This window comes from Xyrauchen texanus, chromosome 15 (genome assembly GCF_025860055.1).
Source record: "Xyrauchen texanus isolate HMW12.3.18 chromosome 15, RBS_HiC_50CHRs, whole genome shotgun sequence".
Taxonomy (NCBI): Eukaryota; Metazoa; Chordata; class Actinopteri; order Cypriniformes; family Catostomidae; genus Xyrauchen; species Xyrauchen texanus.
Genome location: NC_068290.1, coordinates 31,465,457 through 31,481,251, shown reverse-complemented (window position 1 = coordinate 31,481,251; position 15,795 = coordinate 31,465,457). Strand labels below are relative to the sequence as shown.

The 15,795-nt window shown below is 36.3% G+C and overlaps 1 protein-coding gene across 3 annotated transcripts in view; it reads right to left on the bottom strand.

Annotated features, from left to right (window-relative positions):
• LOC127656074 (centrosomal protein of 192 kDa-like) overlaps positions 1 to 14,595 on the bottom strand; it is a 38,813-nt gene extending 24,218 nt beyond the window's left edge. For 2 of the 3 annotated variants that reach the window (XM_052144236.1, XM_052144238.1), the window contains exons 1-16: positions 14,434 to 14,595; positions 13,493 to 13,708; positions 11,459 to 11,569; positions 11,196 to 11,350; positions 9,595 to 9,656; positions 9,380 to 9,509; positions 9,161 to 9,273; positions 8,971 to 9,051; positions 5,434 to 5,583; positions 5,132 to 5,285; positions 4,785 to 4,993; positions 4,107 to 4,226; positions 1,901 to 2,282; positions 1,589 to 1,741; positions 1,444 to 1,508; positions 1,084 to 1,302 (exon numbers count right to left, since the gene is read on the bottom strand). In XM_052144236.1, coding sequence (XP_052000196.1) covers positions 1,084 to 1,302; positions 1,444 to 1,508; positions 1,589 to 1,741; positions 1,901 to 2,282; positions 4,107 to 4,226; positions 4,785 to 4,993; positions 5,132 to 5,285; positions 5,434 to 5,583; positions 8,971 to 9,051; positions 9,161 to 9,273; positions 9,380 to 9,509; positions 9,595 to 9,656; positions 11,196 to 11,350; positions 11,459 to 11,569; positions 13,493 to 13,662 — 2,274 coding nt within the window. In that variant the 5' untranslated portion in view covers positions 13,663 to 13,708; positions 14,434 to 14,595. The remainder of the gene's footprint in view (positions 1 to 1,083; positions 1,303 to 1,443; positions 1,509 to 1,588; positions 1,742 to 1,900; positions 2,283 to 4,106; positions 4,227 to 4,784; positions 4,994 to 5,131; positions 5,286 to 5,433; positions 5,584 to 8,970; positions 9,052 to 9,160; positions 9,274 to 9,379; positions 9,510 to 9,594; positions 9,657 to 11,195; positions 11,351 to 11,458; positions 11,570 to 13,492; positions 13,709 to 14,433) is intronic. The other variant, XM_052144237.1, reaches the window with a different exon arrangement.
• Positions 14,596 to 15,795: the final 1,200 nt, after the last annotated feature.

The window sequence follows — 15,795 nt, the reverse complement described above, 5'->3', positions numbered from 1 at the left end:
GAGTATTACATGAATCCAATGGAACCATGGTGAATTAAACGGTGTAATAATTATTATAATAAAATAAACTACCCAAAATAAGTCAAAAAGCAGTTTCTTTTTTTAATTCAAATTTTCCATGAAGATGCAGTTCCCTACAAAATCACCCCAATCATTCTAGAATAATTAATTTTTCTCAAATAGAGCTATTCAAGTCATCTGGCAAAGTCATCCTGTATTTTTTCATATCGCAATGCCACCTGCTGTTTTTCCTACAGTTGCATCTTGTAAATTACATGGAAAATGACTAGTCCACTTCAGCCTGATGGTTTCGATTGTCGATTACATTTATAGTCGACTAGTCAATGCAACCCCCACTACCAACAACCTTCAAGTGTAGCAACTGTCAGGTTGGCAGGGGTTTCAACAGAACAATTTTTAGGCATTACAATTTGTAATTAACTTACCAAGATGACTGAATCAAACATATGGTTAAATGATCAACTTTCAGGCTCTGTTCCAAACTGAATTGAGCTGCCTACCTAGACAGCATTTTAAGGCATCACACGTGTTCCCCAGACACAGTTTAAAACAGTATGCAGCATTATATATGCGCACACACACACCTTTTTTTTTTTTCTAGAATCTTTTAACCAAATTACTGGCAGCATTTTATGTGTCCTTCAGAAAAAAAAAACAGCAATCGGAGAATGCATTGGGATAAGCTAAATGAATTTTTTTTATAAAAATTCATCCAAGATAGCAAACAAGACAATAGAAATGTCAACTATTAATTTACTTAAAAAGAAGTGATAACATTAGTTCAAATTAAAAATGGTCTACTTTTCCCAATGTGTGTGTGCAATGTATTTTTTGTTTGGAATTAATTGTGAACCCAGTTTACAGTATGCTTTGCACGAGTATAATTTCTGTGGGGTGCAGAGTTGCCGAGCATTACAAATGAGTAAATTCTGAGGTTCCATTTGAAGGGATTTCCACATTACTCGCATAATGCTACCTTCGAAGATGCCCGTCTCTGTAGACAGTAGACAGCAAGGAAGTTCACTAGGTTCTGGAACAAAGCTTTAGCAATGTTATCCTCACCCTTTTAATATGGTCCTCCTCATTGCTCCCAAGACATCCCAGTGCTTCAGATCGCCTCTGAAAAAACTCCCCCAGGGATATACGCCGATAACTCTGGTTAGCAGCTTCAAATTCAGAAGACACTTGGGAAGCCCTCATGAGGATGTGGCTATTGATTGGGACTTTCCAAGAGGTGTCTCCAAGCACTTCACTTGGATTAACTACCTGTATTTGCTCTTCCTTTCAGAGCACAAAAAGGAAAAATGTTAGAACCTTAAGCACATCTTTGGCCTTTGAAAAATACACAATAGTTCTGGATTATTTGAGCTATACATGGATTCAACAAAATATATAGCACAACCTGCAGAGGCCCATTCATACCTGCATAAATTGGTGTTCCTTTTCAAACTCCTCTTGATCCTCAATTATCTTTTCAATGGCCTGACCTAAGGGATAAAAATAGATTAGGCATAGAAGCTTAAAGGCTGAATAATTTAGGATGATAACATCATTGCAATTCACTTACTAGCACCAATAAAATCCTCAGACTGAAACTGCATAGCAACTTCCTCAGGCATATTTGCCTCCATCTCCTTCTCAAAAGAAGAGTAATAGGCCAAATCGGTGACCCACTTTCCCTCTTCATTCTGATAGACCACACTATGAGTGGTGTTTGCCCCTGAGGAAAGATTTAACATTAGTTTGTAGATTATAAACATGGTTTCCTGAAGGACACCTAATTAATTTGTTCTGAATGCATTTTTTTCTACTAAAAATAGCAAAGAAACCTTAGAGATCATTCGAAAAATAAAAGAAGGCAAAGGGAAAAGACAGTTACCTTGCTGGAAACCAAGCTCTGTACTGTCTGGTTGGTGATTCCAAATATCTCTATGTTCCTCATCATTCTCATGAAAGCTCTCAGAGAGGTACTTGGGATCCAGACACTCTCCAGAATGATCACTGCTGTTGCTCTGCTGCTCACTGAGGATTGGAGAATCCCCACAAGGTCCACCACGAAGCCCCAGGGCACCAAGATCCACAGATTGCCCAAGGTCTGTCACCTGCTCTGTTTTATTATGAGATTCCTGAAGTACCTGGGAGAGGTGAAAACTGCTCTGGGTGCCCTGAAGGAAAGGGTTAACAGATGCAGAAATGTCCCGAGGGTTGTGACCAGCACTTGCCCTGTTCAGATGAACTTCTGATGGGTTATCCATTGCATCCTGTCAAAGGAAATAATTTGTGTTACAAATATTTTAATTTTAATTTCCAAATAACACAAATAAAAATAACTACAATAGAGGCTAAACTCGATATTTAAAAAATTGCTAAATTGTTTTCTTTCCATGTGGTCATAAAAAAAAATGACCAATCAAGATCTGTCATTTTTTCCTACACTGTTTAAAGGAGTCACACAAGGTCATTGAAGTAATTAAGGTGCTTGAATTAAGCCATTTATATTTAAGCACTGGAACACTGGATACATTTTTTTTCTGTGTAATGCGTGTCCATCAAAGATGAGATCCATGCACTCCACTTGAATAATGGGTCTTTTAATATCCTTTCTCTTCTTTACAGTCAGTTGTTGATTAAAAAGTAATACATTCAAGAAACATTTATTTCAAAATCACACATTGCACAGATACGGTAAATCAGGGGTGCCCAATACGTGGATCGCGATCTACCAGTCGATCGCAAAGGCTATGCTGGTAGATCGCACGAAATTTAAATGTACTTTCGTTAAATTTTAATAAAAATAAATATAATGTCTTTCCTTTTCGTTTCTGTCTTACTTGCGCTTGACGAGTAAATATTGACCAGGCGAGGTTTTGTTTATTCAGATGCCATGACAACTAGGTTTGCGCATACGCGCCTTCCAAGGACTTCTGAGAACAGAGCGCGAAATTGCGATGCTACTGCCCGGATTAGGCAAAACTGTCTGCTTCCATTCAGTGCAAGTCATCAGAACAAGGTAAATGCCCTGGCTATTGTAATATATTACGCTGTAGGTGTTTTGGGTTTAGTTTTAAAACTGAATGACATCAACATTGAACATTATTATATATTTTTTTATTAATTAGAAGATGAATTCCATGTAGGGATACATGCAGTAGTCCCGACAAGCATTTTCTTATTTTAAATGAAACTGTGTTTTTTAGTTGGTAGATCTTATTGAGTTGGTCATTTGAAAGTAGATCATCACACAAAAAAGTGTGGGCACCCCTGCGGTAAATAAACCTAGAGACTCTTCTCTCCTTAATGTTCGCTGAACCAGAACACTGTGAGAGATTAATTTAACTCTTTAAGAGACGGTTCCGTTTTAGCTTGGTTTTTTGTTGATTTTTTTTTACAATGTATGTAAACTCAAATACTTGTAACTTTTGCACATTATTTCAAACAGTGACAGCTCATATCACTATTTTATACATACAATAAATTTTATTGAATTCAAATTTTTTTTTTAAGTTCAATGATAATGTTGTCAAAACAAAAAGAGTATACACACTTTCTCGCAATTTGGAATGCCCCTACTTCCCTTCCTTGTGGTGGCGTGGTCACTCACCTCAATCTGGGTGGCGGAGGACACGTCTCAGTTGCCTCTGCTTCCGAGACAGTCAATCTGCGCATCTCATCACATGGCTCATTTTGCATGACATCTTGGAGACTCACAGCATGTGGAGGCACATGCTACTCTCTGCGATCTACGCAAAACTTACCACGCACCCCATTGAGAGCGAGAACCACTTAAAATCGCAACCACGAGGAGGTTACACCATGTGACTCTACCCTCCCTAGCAACCAGGCCAATTTGGTTGCTTAGGAGACCTGACTGTAGTCATTCAGCACACCCTGGATTCGAACTTGTGACTCCAGAGGTGGTAGTCAAGAGTCAACACTCGCTGAGCTACCTAGGCCCCATCTCAACTATTGTTGTAAACCCGTTTTTACAGAAATTACTAACCTAAAACACATTGTTTTCATTATTCTACAGCAAAAGGACTCTGTAAATGGTTTGGTACTAAACTGTATGACAGAGAGAGACTTACAAGAGCTTCTTGTCTGTCCAGAATCATGCTCCAATTGACTGGGCATTGACTGGAAGGTCCAAATGCCATAGCAGTATGACCAACCTCCCCTGTGCCGACTGGACCAACACGGACACCCATCTGCAAAGCGCCACAAAAAATAAGTCTGTAATCAGTAATTGTGCTCTGATCAATTTGTGCCATGTGAACATTACCTCTTAACACTCAAAAAACTAATTGGTCCTAACTAAATACAATAATATTTTAGTAATTCTTTTTATATTTACAATAACATTACAAGAAAACAGTTTTGTGAATGTGTATCTTCAAATACACATCATATAAATAGAGTAAATGAGCGACTCAGATGTTAATTTAGAAAACATTGACAGATTCAACAAGTCATAAGAGTCATTTGCTCATGAATTGGATGGCACTTGTCAAACTATGCTTTTGTGAATATTTAATGAAAACAATGCAATGGAAAGACATGTATATTTATTGTTTAACTGGAGCAAAGTCTTTTATCACACAATTCAGACTGTTAACCTACAACTCAGGGAATACATTTTGCTAAATGCTATGTATATTCAGTGGTGCAGGAAACACTGGAATACCAAATTCAACCATGAATTTATATTTTCAGACTCAATCCATGACTAGATGCATCATGTCTCAAACATGTGCAATAATTTTTACCTGACCATGCACAACCATGCCTGATCTGCCAAGCAAAGACTGAAGCTGATCATCATTTCCACCCTCTGCGCTTCCTCCCACGATACCCAGCCCACGCAGCACATCATAGGTGCTCTGGATGTTGGAGGATGGCAAAGAAATGGTAGATACACCTCCATCATTCCCATCCTCTTCACTCCCACTGCTCCCATCTCCTCCTCCTCCATCTCCTGACACCACAGAGAAAACATTAATGATCATCAGCGGACAACATATAACAAGCTGAAGTTGCCATATTTGCTTTAGACTTGGCACGCTCTTCTTTTCAGACAAACACTTTAAAAAAAATAATAATAATTATTGTTTACCTGTAATGCGTGAGTTAATGACCTGTCCCTCTGCTGAGCAGCGGTTTTCAATGCCTGTCCCGGTGTCAGTGTACCTGCTTCCAGTCTCTGAATCATCATCAGAGCTCCCCCCTTCCAAGCCCGGCCGAAAATGAGGGCGATGGCTCTCTCCAAGCTGATTACACATGGAGATGCCATTTGAAAACTACTTGCAACTACCAACAGTAATAAATGGCTTTAGTACAGTTTAAGGACCCAATTCTCAAATTAGAAAAATATAAATTATAGAGAACACTGTGAACAAAATGTGGACTTGGACAAACCAGCTGTCTTGAGGTGGTGGGTAGGAGGAACCTGGATCTGCCCCGGTTCTGTGAAGCCTCCAGTTCATCCTCTGTATCCTCTTCATCACTAGCAGGACATGAATCCATACCTGTGGCCGCCAGCCGCACATCAGGCATGCGAAAGTCCCACTGTAGTGAGAATACACAAGAGTAAAATGCACGAAAAGCATGAAAGAGCTAATAAGAATGCTTAATGACTAAGACAAGGCAATATGCCAGAAATATTTTCTTGATATTTTGATATCTGATTTCATTGTCAAGCCCCCTGCCCAACTGCTGAGCCTGTTAAGTAAATGTATTACCTGCCTGACACAAGATAGTTATAAAAATAAATAAAAAAAAAAACATTAAAAATATTAAACCTGCACAAAGCAGAAGTGATGACACATTTTTCACTATCCCTCATGTCTCACAATCCAAAGGTTCTTGTGTGTCTGCGACAAGCAGTCAAAACAGGTTTGTGCATATTCCATTCCACAATGCTTCAACTTCGGAAAAAGTGAATATGATTGTTTTATGTTCAGAAACCTTTGTAAGATATGTTGCAATAGAAAAGGTTCAGTTGGCTGTACTTCATTGATAAAACGCCCTAGAATAGCGGTTTTGTTGAACTATTTTTTGTGTTTCTGGCTTCCAGATTGGGCCGTGGAAATTAATTTATTGAAATATGAAAAATTAAAAAACAAATTATATTTTTAAATTCAAATTACACTTCAAATGAAACAAAAAAAGCAATTAAAATAAAGTGGTAACATATACATATAGAACCACCTCCCCAAATCCAGACATTTACTTCACTTAGTCTGTGATTAAACTAATAGAAAACACCAGTTTTCACTGTGCTTACCAATTAATGCTGCATAAAAAGTTCTTATCTAATTTGTGTTTGTATGACATTTTGTTAACACAGTTAATGTTGCTTGAAGAAAATGAAATGAAAAATGTTTATAATCAAGGTGAATGTGTTTAGTATTATTTTTAGGGCTGTCGATTTAACGCGTCAATTCAGTGCGATTAATTAAAAATAATGCGCTAAAAAAAAATTACGCAATTAAAAAAAAAAATCGCAATGCCCCCGGACCATAATAAGGAAGATTCCGGAGTAATACAAGCTTGTAGTACCACCTATTTACTCCAGAGGGCAGTAAGTTAAACTTCAGCTGTATGGCAATGCACAGTTTATACAGTGAACAAAACAACCCTACAGCAGGCAGCAAAAAACAAACATGCGTTACCTTCTTGCATTCAAAACACTTGGAGCGCAAATTAGAACTAAGAGATCTGAAGATTTGTTCTAAGTATTAAACTATATTTAACTTGACACAGAGACCTAAACATTTTATGTTTATGATGCAATGCACCAGAGATGCTACACAAGCATGTCTGATGCAGGTGTTCATTGATGTGTCCTTAATCAAGGATTGACAAATTCACTAGCTAATGGATTACTGTGAACTGTATGCCAGTGATTGGCTTTTATTTCAATAATATGGTAGTAAACAATACATTGTATTCTAAAGCTGCTTTTTGTATCATCTTATCAATGTGTAACTCTTCTGCCACAAGAAATGTAATGCATTTTAATTATATAATTAAAACAAATCAGATGATTAAAATGCATTACATACTTGTGGCAGAAGAGTTACACATATTTATGTTTTATATATATATATATATATATATATTTTTTTTTTTAAATGTATATATTTTTTAATATTTAAAAAGATAACTATGTATAAATTAGTTAATCATTATATATTGAATTATTGTTATATAAAACGGGCTTTCTCAGCAAATATTTGTATATGCGATTAATTAATCGGGACACCATGTAATACATTTAATTAAAAATGATTGCTAGTCCTAATTATTTTATGATTTAATCACATTCATCTTAGTAAGGTTTGTTAAATGAGCCTATGTGCATGCTTAAGGTTCTTCAATGGGGTCTATATGCATGTCGGGATTTTATTTAAAAAGGAAACTTTAGTTTAATTAGAAAGAGTTCCTTTGTAGGATGTTTGCACTTGAGTCCACTTTAAAAGATCCATATTATATCGCAATATACAACAACAGTAATATATTTCTGTAATAATTTAGCATGCGGTAGGGCTGTCACAATTATGAAATTTGGCTGACGATTAATTGTCAAACAAATAATTGTGCTTATGAAGATTGTCTGTTTGAGGGCTATGTCGATTAATTGTCTCTTTTGGGGCTTTCATGATTAATTGGCATAATTCTAAAAAGGTGCACATGAGCTTTATACACCTTAAGCCATTTTTACATATTTCATTTCAAATATAAAAAATTTATAATAAAATAGAGATATAAGATTTTCTTTTAAGGTCTTAACTATATGAATGACAAAAATATTTTTCAAATATCTGAATATTTCTAGATATTAAAAATATGGCTCTTTTTTTGTCAACTTTAGTTTTGGACACTTTTACAATTTACACCTGATTTTGGAACAAATAAAAAAAAATAATATATATATATATATATATATATATATATATATATTAATTTATAATATATTTTTTTATCTAGTTGCAAGCCATAGCGTATTTGTTACAGTTCATGTCTGATTCTAGAAAGCAGTTTATAACCACTATGGAAAATGTTTCATGCTATTTAAAGAAAACATGTCGGCATTGAAAATAGAAACACAACCGTCCTCATTAATCCGTAATGTATTAAAAAGGGTTTAATCATTTAATCAGCATCTAAAAACAAGTGCATAACTATTGGGCTACTATATAATATATTTGGCAACTTAACAGCACCATGGTTTATCATTTCCCAATATTGTCAATCATCATCTGTCTATAGCCGGGTTTCCACCAAAGTATTTTTATGCGCATTTTGGGATATTGCACAAAGGATTCATAAAGGATAAGGGACACCAAAATGCACATAAAAATGTACGGTAGCTTGAAGTAGATAAATTTTTTATTTGATAAGAAAGAAATGTGCATAAACTATGATGGAAATACATTTGCTTAAACTCTTATTAAATTTATTAGGACAACAAGATGTGCATCAAAAAAAAAGCTCATAACTGGAATAACCAGAAGTACAATTAATAATTCACATCTAAAATGTTGCTCAAAAATAAACTTTAAGTGTCCCGAATAGTAGGATTATTGACACTTTTGAAAATATGCATCTGCACGGCAAAGACATAAGGAAGAAGGAACGCTGTGGCATGGGGACGTGGTCACGTGTGGGTGACCAAATCCCCATGCCTCAAATACCTACACAGTGCTCCCAGAAATATCTGATGCGCTGTCACTCCCAGACACGAGACAATTTCTTCTAGAGTGTTTTGTTTGTGTGCTCTAAACCGCAAGTATTTTATTAATAGAAGAGTCACAGTGGCTACAATTTCTCTGGAAGTGACGATTTTGTTATTTTGAACACATGTGAAGAAACTAATAAGATAGAATAAAGGAAATGTAATTTCTTATGATATGATTCCTTTAAAAATCAATATCAAATTCTCGTTCATACTTGGTCATACTCATCATGGACACAGTGTCTGTTCTTCTCTGGTTCTGTGGAGTTGGGTTGAGATGAACTGGAAGACATCTCCTACAAGAGAAAAAGATCATATGACTAATGAAAAAATAAATCAAATGTTTGGCTGTGGGCAATTGCAGAAAAAAAACTGTTGTAAAACAAACAGCAAGAGAAAACTCACAACAGGGATTTCTTGTCCTTCTATTTGCCCTCTTTGCATTGTTGGGGGCATCAGCTTGTTGAAGTATAGTTCCAGTTCCTCATCATGGAGTTGATTCACATCAATTTCATCATCTAGAGAACAAAATAAAGAACTGTGACAATCAATTCTTCCCTGGTTTACCATGTTTCTTTTAGAGCTTTTTCCTCATATTATAGAACATAATTTGAATATAACAACCTGTGACATCACTGTTCATGCAGTCCAGAGATATCAGCTTCTCATTGGCCAAGAAGCTAGTGATGCTGCCACTGCACCTTTCACTTGAAGAACCCTCCTCTTCCTCAATCATAACTGGGAGCAGTGTGGCCTAAGAAAAGCAAAAGAGAGCTTAAAAGATGGTGACAAATCTCTCAACAAGATAAAACTTGTGTCATAAGAATACAAAAAAGTACCTGAGCTGCCATTGTATCTTTGTCTCCAATATGAGAGAATGACAGCAGACCAGTTGAGAGATCTAATGAAAGAAATTAGAATATATTTCAGAAAAATGTGTTAGAAACAGTGCTTAACATTGACAACCACCTACCCGCCAAATGCCAGTGGATTAGCAGTGGTGGGTAACTCTGTCACTCTTATTAGCCACTTTGGCGGGTGACATTTTCAGGGCTTTTTACTGCATTGAAAATTCTGTTAATGTCGGGCCGGCGATGCAAAATAAAATTATATACATCTAGCATTCATTGCTTTATAAGCACTAAATATTCTTCTCTACTGAAGAGCAGACATGTTTTTTGCGTGGCATTATTGGAGCCTGGTTTTTGTGCAAGTTTGAGCCTTCACAGACTCTGGATCTCCAGACCTGATCACATGCTGAACTGAACCAGGATTTCCTTGATATTGCAGCGCAGATCACAAATCTTATGTGACCTATTAGTAATTTTATACAAATCGTTTTTACATTACAGAGCTTTGAAGGAAGTCCAACATCTCAAACGGCTAGACAGCCTCAACAGTACTGACAAGAAAAAGGGGGAAACAACACTGTGGCATGCGCCAAAATAAATTATACGAATTTCCAATATACACATCATCACCCTTACCAAAATGCATTACATTTTTTACAGTTGTAACACTAACTGGTATAAATAAATGTTACAAATTCATATTAAATCTATTAACCTGTCTTGACTCACAGCTGACTGGTCCATGCTGCCTGCACATCATTTAAGTCCTGTAAACACATGCAGCGACTTCCAGTCCTAATCTCAGTTCATTTTTAAAGAGAGCTGGCAACTTCCGGCGACACAGGCAACAGCAACCTCTAGCGATTAGATGAGGGCATGTCCAACAACTTCAGAAATTTGAGAAAAGTTTAACTATGCAAATGAGGAGCAACTTTCAGCAGCGACAATCAATGGACCTCACATCATCCGTCTTCAGGTCGAATGCAGGCAACACAGGAGAGGTCAAAGTTTGTGAGCGTTTATACTGTTCTGTATGGTTTTTCTGTAACCAATTTCATGGATATAATAATGATCAGCCAATAACGTTAAAGTGACAGCAGTAGGAATGCCCACTAAAAACTTCACAGTACAGAGACATTGACCCATTGATCTAAATTGCCCTAACCACAGTAATGAAGAGCATCCATGGTCTTACATACGGTTATGGCATTAATATTACAAATCCCACAGTTAAACAATGAAAGAACAATAGTAAAATTTTATAAGGGCAAGTTCTGTACAATTTTGAATGAAGGGATATAATGTCTGGAATTCCATGAATTATGGGCAAATTACAGTTACTGTAAGTTTTTTTTACCCCTGTTCAATCCTACTTCTGTTTTTAACTGGCCACGTTTGCCCGGTAAGCCACATTTTTTTTGTCAAGACCTTATTAGAAGGATATGCATTTCTCAGCTTACACAAGTCATTCAGTTTCTTTTATTGTTTTCACAATTTTGTTATTAAGTCCTACCCTAATATTAAAGACAACAAGCCTCAATTTAAAAACTAAAAACAAAAACTGTTTTTATGCAAAAAAGATTATGCACCAGTGGTTTGAAGTGGAACAGAACCTGACACAAGAGATGGGCCCATCCTTCCTGAAGTTGTTTTGGAAACTGCAGCGTATTCTGTATCATCCAAATTGACATTCACCAGTACGTCGGAGAAACGATTTGCAGCAATGAAATCATCAACATTGTCTCTACATGGGGAAAAAAATTATTTACAAAATGAACAAAGCAAATTGAAAATAGAGTAAGTTTGCAGAAAAGTAATAAAAAAAGGATTCAAATGCTTGCTGTGAACTTACAAATCTTCTTTGAGGCTAAGAACAAATTTTTCTCTGACCCTCTCTGACCCCTGGGAATGAATAAGTGAGAACTGCCCATCCTCTAAATACGATGCATGGACATCAGTTACTCTGAAAGAGAGACAAACAAATAAAAATACTCAAAATTATACAAAACAACACCGTTATTACAGAGATCATCTATTAAAAGAATAGTTCACCTAAAATTTTAACTCTCATTCTCATCCAAAGTGTTTGGGTGAATACAGACCAAAATGTAACTCCTTTTTCACTATAAATCTTAACATCAGCAGTCTCCTTGGCCATCATGATTTTAAGTCATCTAGCACTCTGCCCATGCATCAAGCACTAGTAAGTGTAATAGAGCTTGAAATCACAATTGTGTTTAGAGACTGCAATGGCAAGATTTACAGCACAAAAATGAAGCTACATTTTGGTCTGTTATCACCCAAAATCTACTGGATCTCTTCTGAAGACATTGATTGGATCATATGGATTACATTTATGCTGCGTTTATGTGTATTTTGGAGCTTTAAAGTTCCTGTCACCTTTGACTTGTATATACCTACAGAGCTGAAATATTCCTCTAAAATATTTGTGTTCTATAGAAGAAAGTCATATTTATCTGGGATGGCATGAGGGGGGAGTATAAAAGTGAATTTTTACTTTTGGGTGAACTATCCCTTTAAGTTAGTGGCAATAGTCCTAACAAAAGACAAAAAAGACAAAACATACATGATCTAGTCTTGTGAACTAATTCAATCAATAAAAATAAATAAAAACACTTAAAGGAGTTCAATCCAAAATTAAAATCATGTCATCATTTGCTCACCCTCATGACACTCAAAACCTGCATAACTTTCTTTTGTGGAAGACAAAAGGAGATGATGGGTAGAATGGCAAAACAAAAACTGCATTGAAAATGAGTAGTAGTAGTAGTAGTATGTTTTGTTTAATGCCATGTCAGCAATCAAAGCTATTTTCATGGCAAGAATTCAATTACAAAAATACAGATATCATATAAATACAATAAAAACAAAACAAATATAGATAGCAAGTCATATTATACATTTTTTTTTTAAGATTAGCATATGACAAGAAATCCAAAACCTTTTCATGCACAATCTCATTAAATAAGTCTTTTAACGAGGTAACTATCATAAAAGAGCATTCTACTTGCGTTAAGACCAGGACAATCTAGTAAAATATGTTTGACAGATAAGGGAATATTACAGAACAAACATAGGGTTGGGTCTTCACCTTTAAGCAAAAAGGCATGGGTCATTGAAAATGAATAGTGACTGAGATTTACTATATTGCCAATAATTTCCTACTATTTTCCACAGAGGAAAGTGTGTAATTTGGGTTAAAAAAATGAGGGACAGCGATTGACGAACTCGCTCTTAAACTAGAGCTTTGTTGACTAGTGACTGTGACTGACATGACATGATTTTAATTTTGGATTGAACTCCTTTAAGTGTTTTTATTTATTTTTATTGATTGAATTAGTCCCTCAGGCCATCCATCTAATGAACAATTAAATTGCCCCATTGAGCAATAATGATGTGCAATACACAGTTTAATTTTAATTTATATAATCCAACATATCCACTTCTGCCATTACTTACATTGCTCTGTACATAATATACTGTTTTTTGTTCTTTATATACAGATTGTATTAGATTTGCACTACGAGTGTGTATGTGGGTATGTATGAAGGTGAGTGTATGTACGTATATGTATAATTATTTATTTTGTGTTCTTTTTTGTTTTTAACTACCTATGTCTTGCTGCCGTTTTTGGTATTGTTTGTATTGTTGTAGACTGGAAGCTCCTGTCACCAAGACAAATTCCTTGTATGTGTAAGCATACTTGGCAATAAAGCTGATTCTGAAACAAACATTCTCCCTCTTTGGAAAAACACCTTTCTAACTTTAACTCCCTGCCCACCATTTAACTCAAACAGGAAAATGAGGAAGTCAAAGTTTTTGCCCAAGTCACAATATAGTCAGATTGCACACAGAGGTCTCCCACCTGTTGTCTAATGGAGCTCTAATTTTAGCCACAGTAGAGGCGGCCATGGGCATCCCGAGCGAGGAGCCCAGTGTCATGTTGCCAAGAGTGGCACGGCCACTGCTGCCCAGCGAGCAGTTTGAAAGGAAGCTTGGAAAAGGCTCATCCTCAATGTTTTGGAAGTTCTCCATGTCTGTGTGACTCACTGACACAGGGCTTCACCACATGAGGAGTGATCTGCGAAAGAAGGGGATATTTCAGGCATGTGAAGTAAACGGACCACATCAGGAGTGAATAATGGTCATAATGTGCTTGGTTGTTTTCTGCGCAAGACCGCCGTGAATGTCTGCAAAAGTGTGTCAAATCACACTTGAAATTCATATGCTATGCAGACGAAGTGATCTTCAGCTGTCATCTGTTGATATTGTAGTAAGCTCCTGTTAGCCTACATTTAGCTCTCAGTCTTTTCAATGGAAAATAACACATACAAAATTTATAATAATTACTCTCAGCTGAGATGTATAAGGCAAACTGAATGTATCTTCCTATATAGTATCTTAAGTTCAGCTTTCATTTTATGTTTGTAGTTAGCAGGCTAAACTGATCAGTTCACTAAACAACTCTATTAATCTCTATTGTTAGCTTATCATAGGACAATAACTGTCTCTATATACAAATAAATAAGGACTGTAGTTTGAGGTTTAACTCTAATAAAGCACGTGAAATGCAGACATGTTGAAACAAGGCCAATAGATCAAGAACTTGAGCCATGTTCCTCAAACAGCTTGATAAAAACAAAAAAAAAGTCGTTCAAACGTCAGTTTAAAAGAAAACATATATTTTTCTGGCCTTTGCGTCTTTTCTTTGGCCATTCGTTGGCTGAAAAGCTAACGGTGACACTAAGAAAAACAAGAGGAAAAAGACAGAACAGCTGAGAGAAATCGTTGACGACGAGCACCTACCATGAGAAAAGTGGCACTTATGCCAAATCAATGTAGTTAATTCGACGTCTTCATAAAACTACATCACCGATAGTCCATTTAACACGAAAAAAGCAGCAGAAACAGCGTCTTGTCCACTTTTTGACAACAGTTTGTCGAAGTCTAACGCTGAAATGAAGCCATTATGGCAGAATCCCGCCTCTAAGTTTCTCTTAACGTGGGCGGTACTTCGACAAAACACGGAATTTCATTGGATCACCCAATCTGGTTGAATTCAAAGAGTGGCGTAATCATCTGTCAATCACGTTTTTATTGTTTTGATTAACGAGAATATTTGTTTGAACAGTATACTTTTTATTACATAAATTAGTGTTGATTTATGTATACTTTAGACTTGCAGTACTTTTTGTATTTGTAATGCAACAGTCACATAGATGACACAAGGATATCTTGCTTGCGTATAGCTATTACAACAATAGAAGCTCGATTTAGAAATCAAGTTCTGTATAAACCAAAATGAGAATTGAGAATGTGCAGCAGCAGACACTGAATCTCATCAGCAGAACAGCTGACAGCGTGAGCAGCTGTTAAACATGCACCCTACATCACAGCTGCTTACTAAACTTCAAAATGACCACTGTAGTCCAACAAATGGCATCTTGTAGAAAGTGTGATGTAAACGAATCCTCAGGTACAAGTGCATACAATTTCAAATGACAAGATGCCAGTCTCTTTTCAATCTTGTGTGTACACTACAAGAACATCCGATTTCTAGAAAGACTGGAGACATTCCTCAATTAACCATTTTTTAAAACAAATGTCATCTGTCCACGAAGGTGGTCAACTGTCTCAGAGTGTGGTGTTAAGAACTTTTATTTGTATTTAAGATCCCATTACCTGATCATGTGATTAGAAGACAAGAGACTACTATTTTTGTACTGGTTCAAATAGGGCTTAGTTTAACTGAAGGCACAATTAATATAGAAAAGACCCTGCTACAGAGGGAACTGGTATAATATGGTGATATTAACATATCAGAATGAGCTTTATTGCCAAGTGTGCCCACGTACACAAGGATTAATTAATTTATTTTTGGTGATAGGAGAAACAAGTGCACACAGAACATTACAGTGAGACACAGAATATAAAACAAAGTAAGAGTATAAACAGACAAAAAAATTGACATATAACATGGAATGGCTTATGTACATGTGCACCAATAATCTCTCAGCAGTCCTGACTGTCGGTTGTAGTAACCTTGAGTCGATTTGGTGGCTGACAGTTACAGAGGTGCATAGGACAGACTGCATGATGGCTGAGTAGAACGGAGTCAGCAGCTCCTGTGCCTGTTTGAACTTCCTCAGCTGGCGAAGGAAATACAAC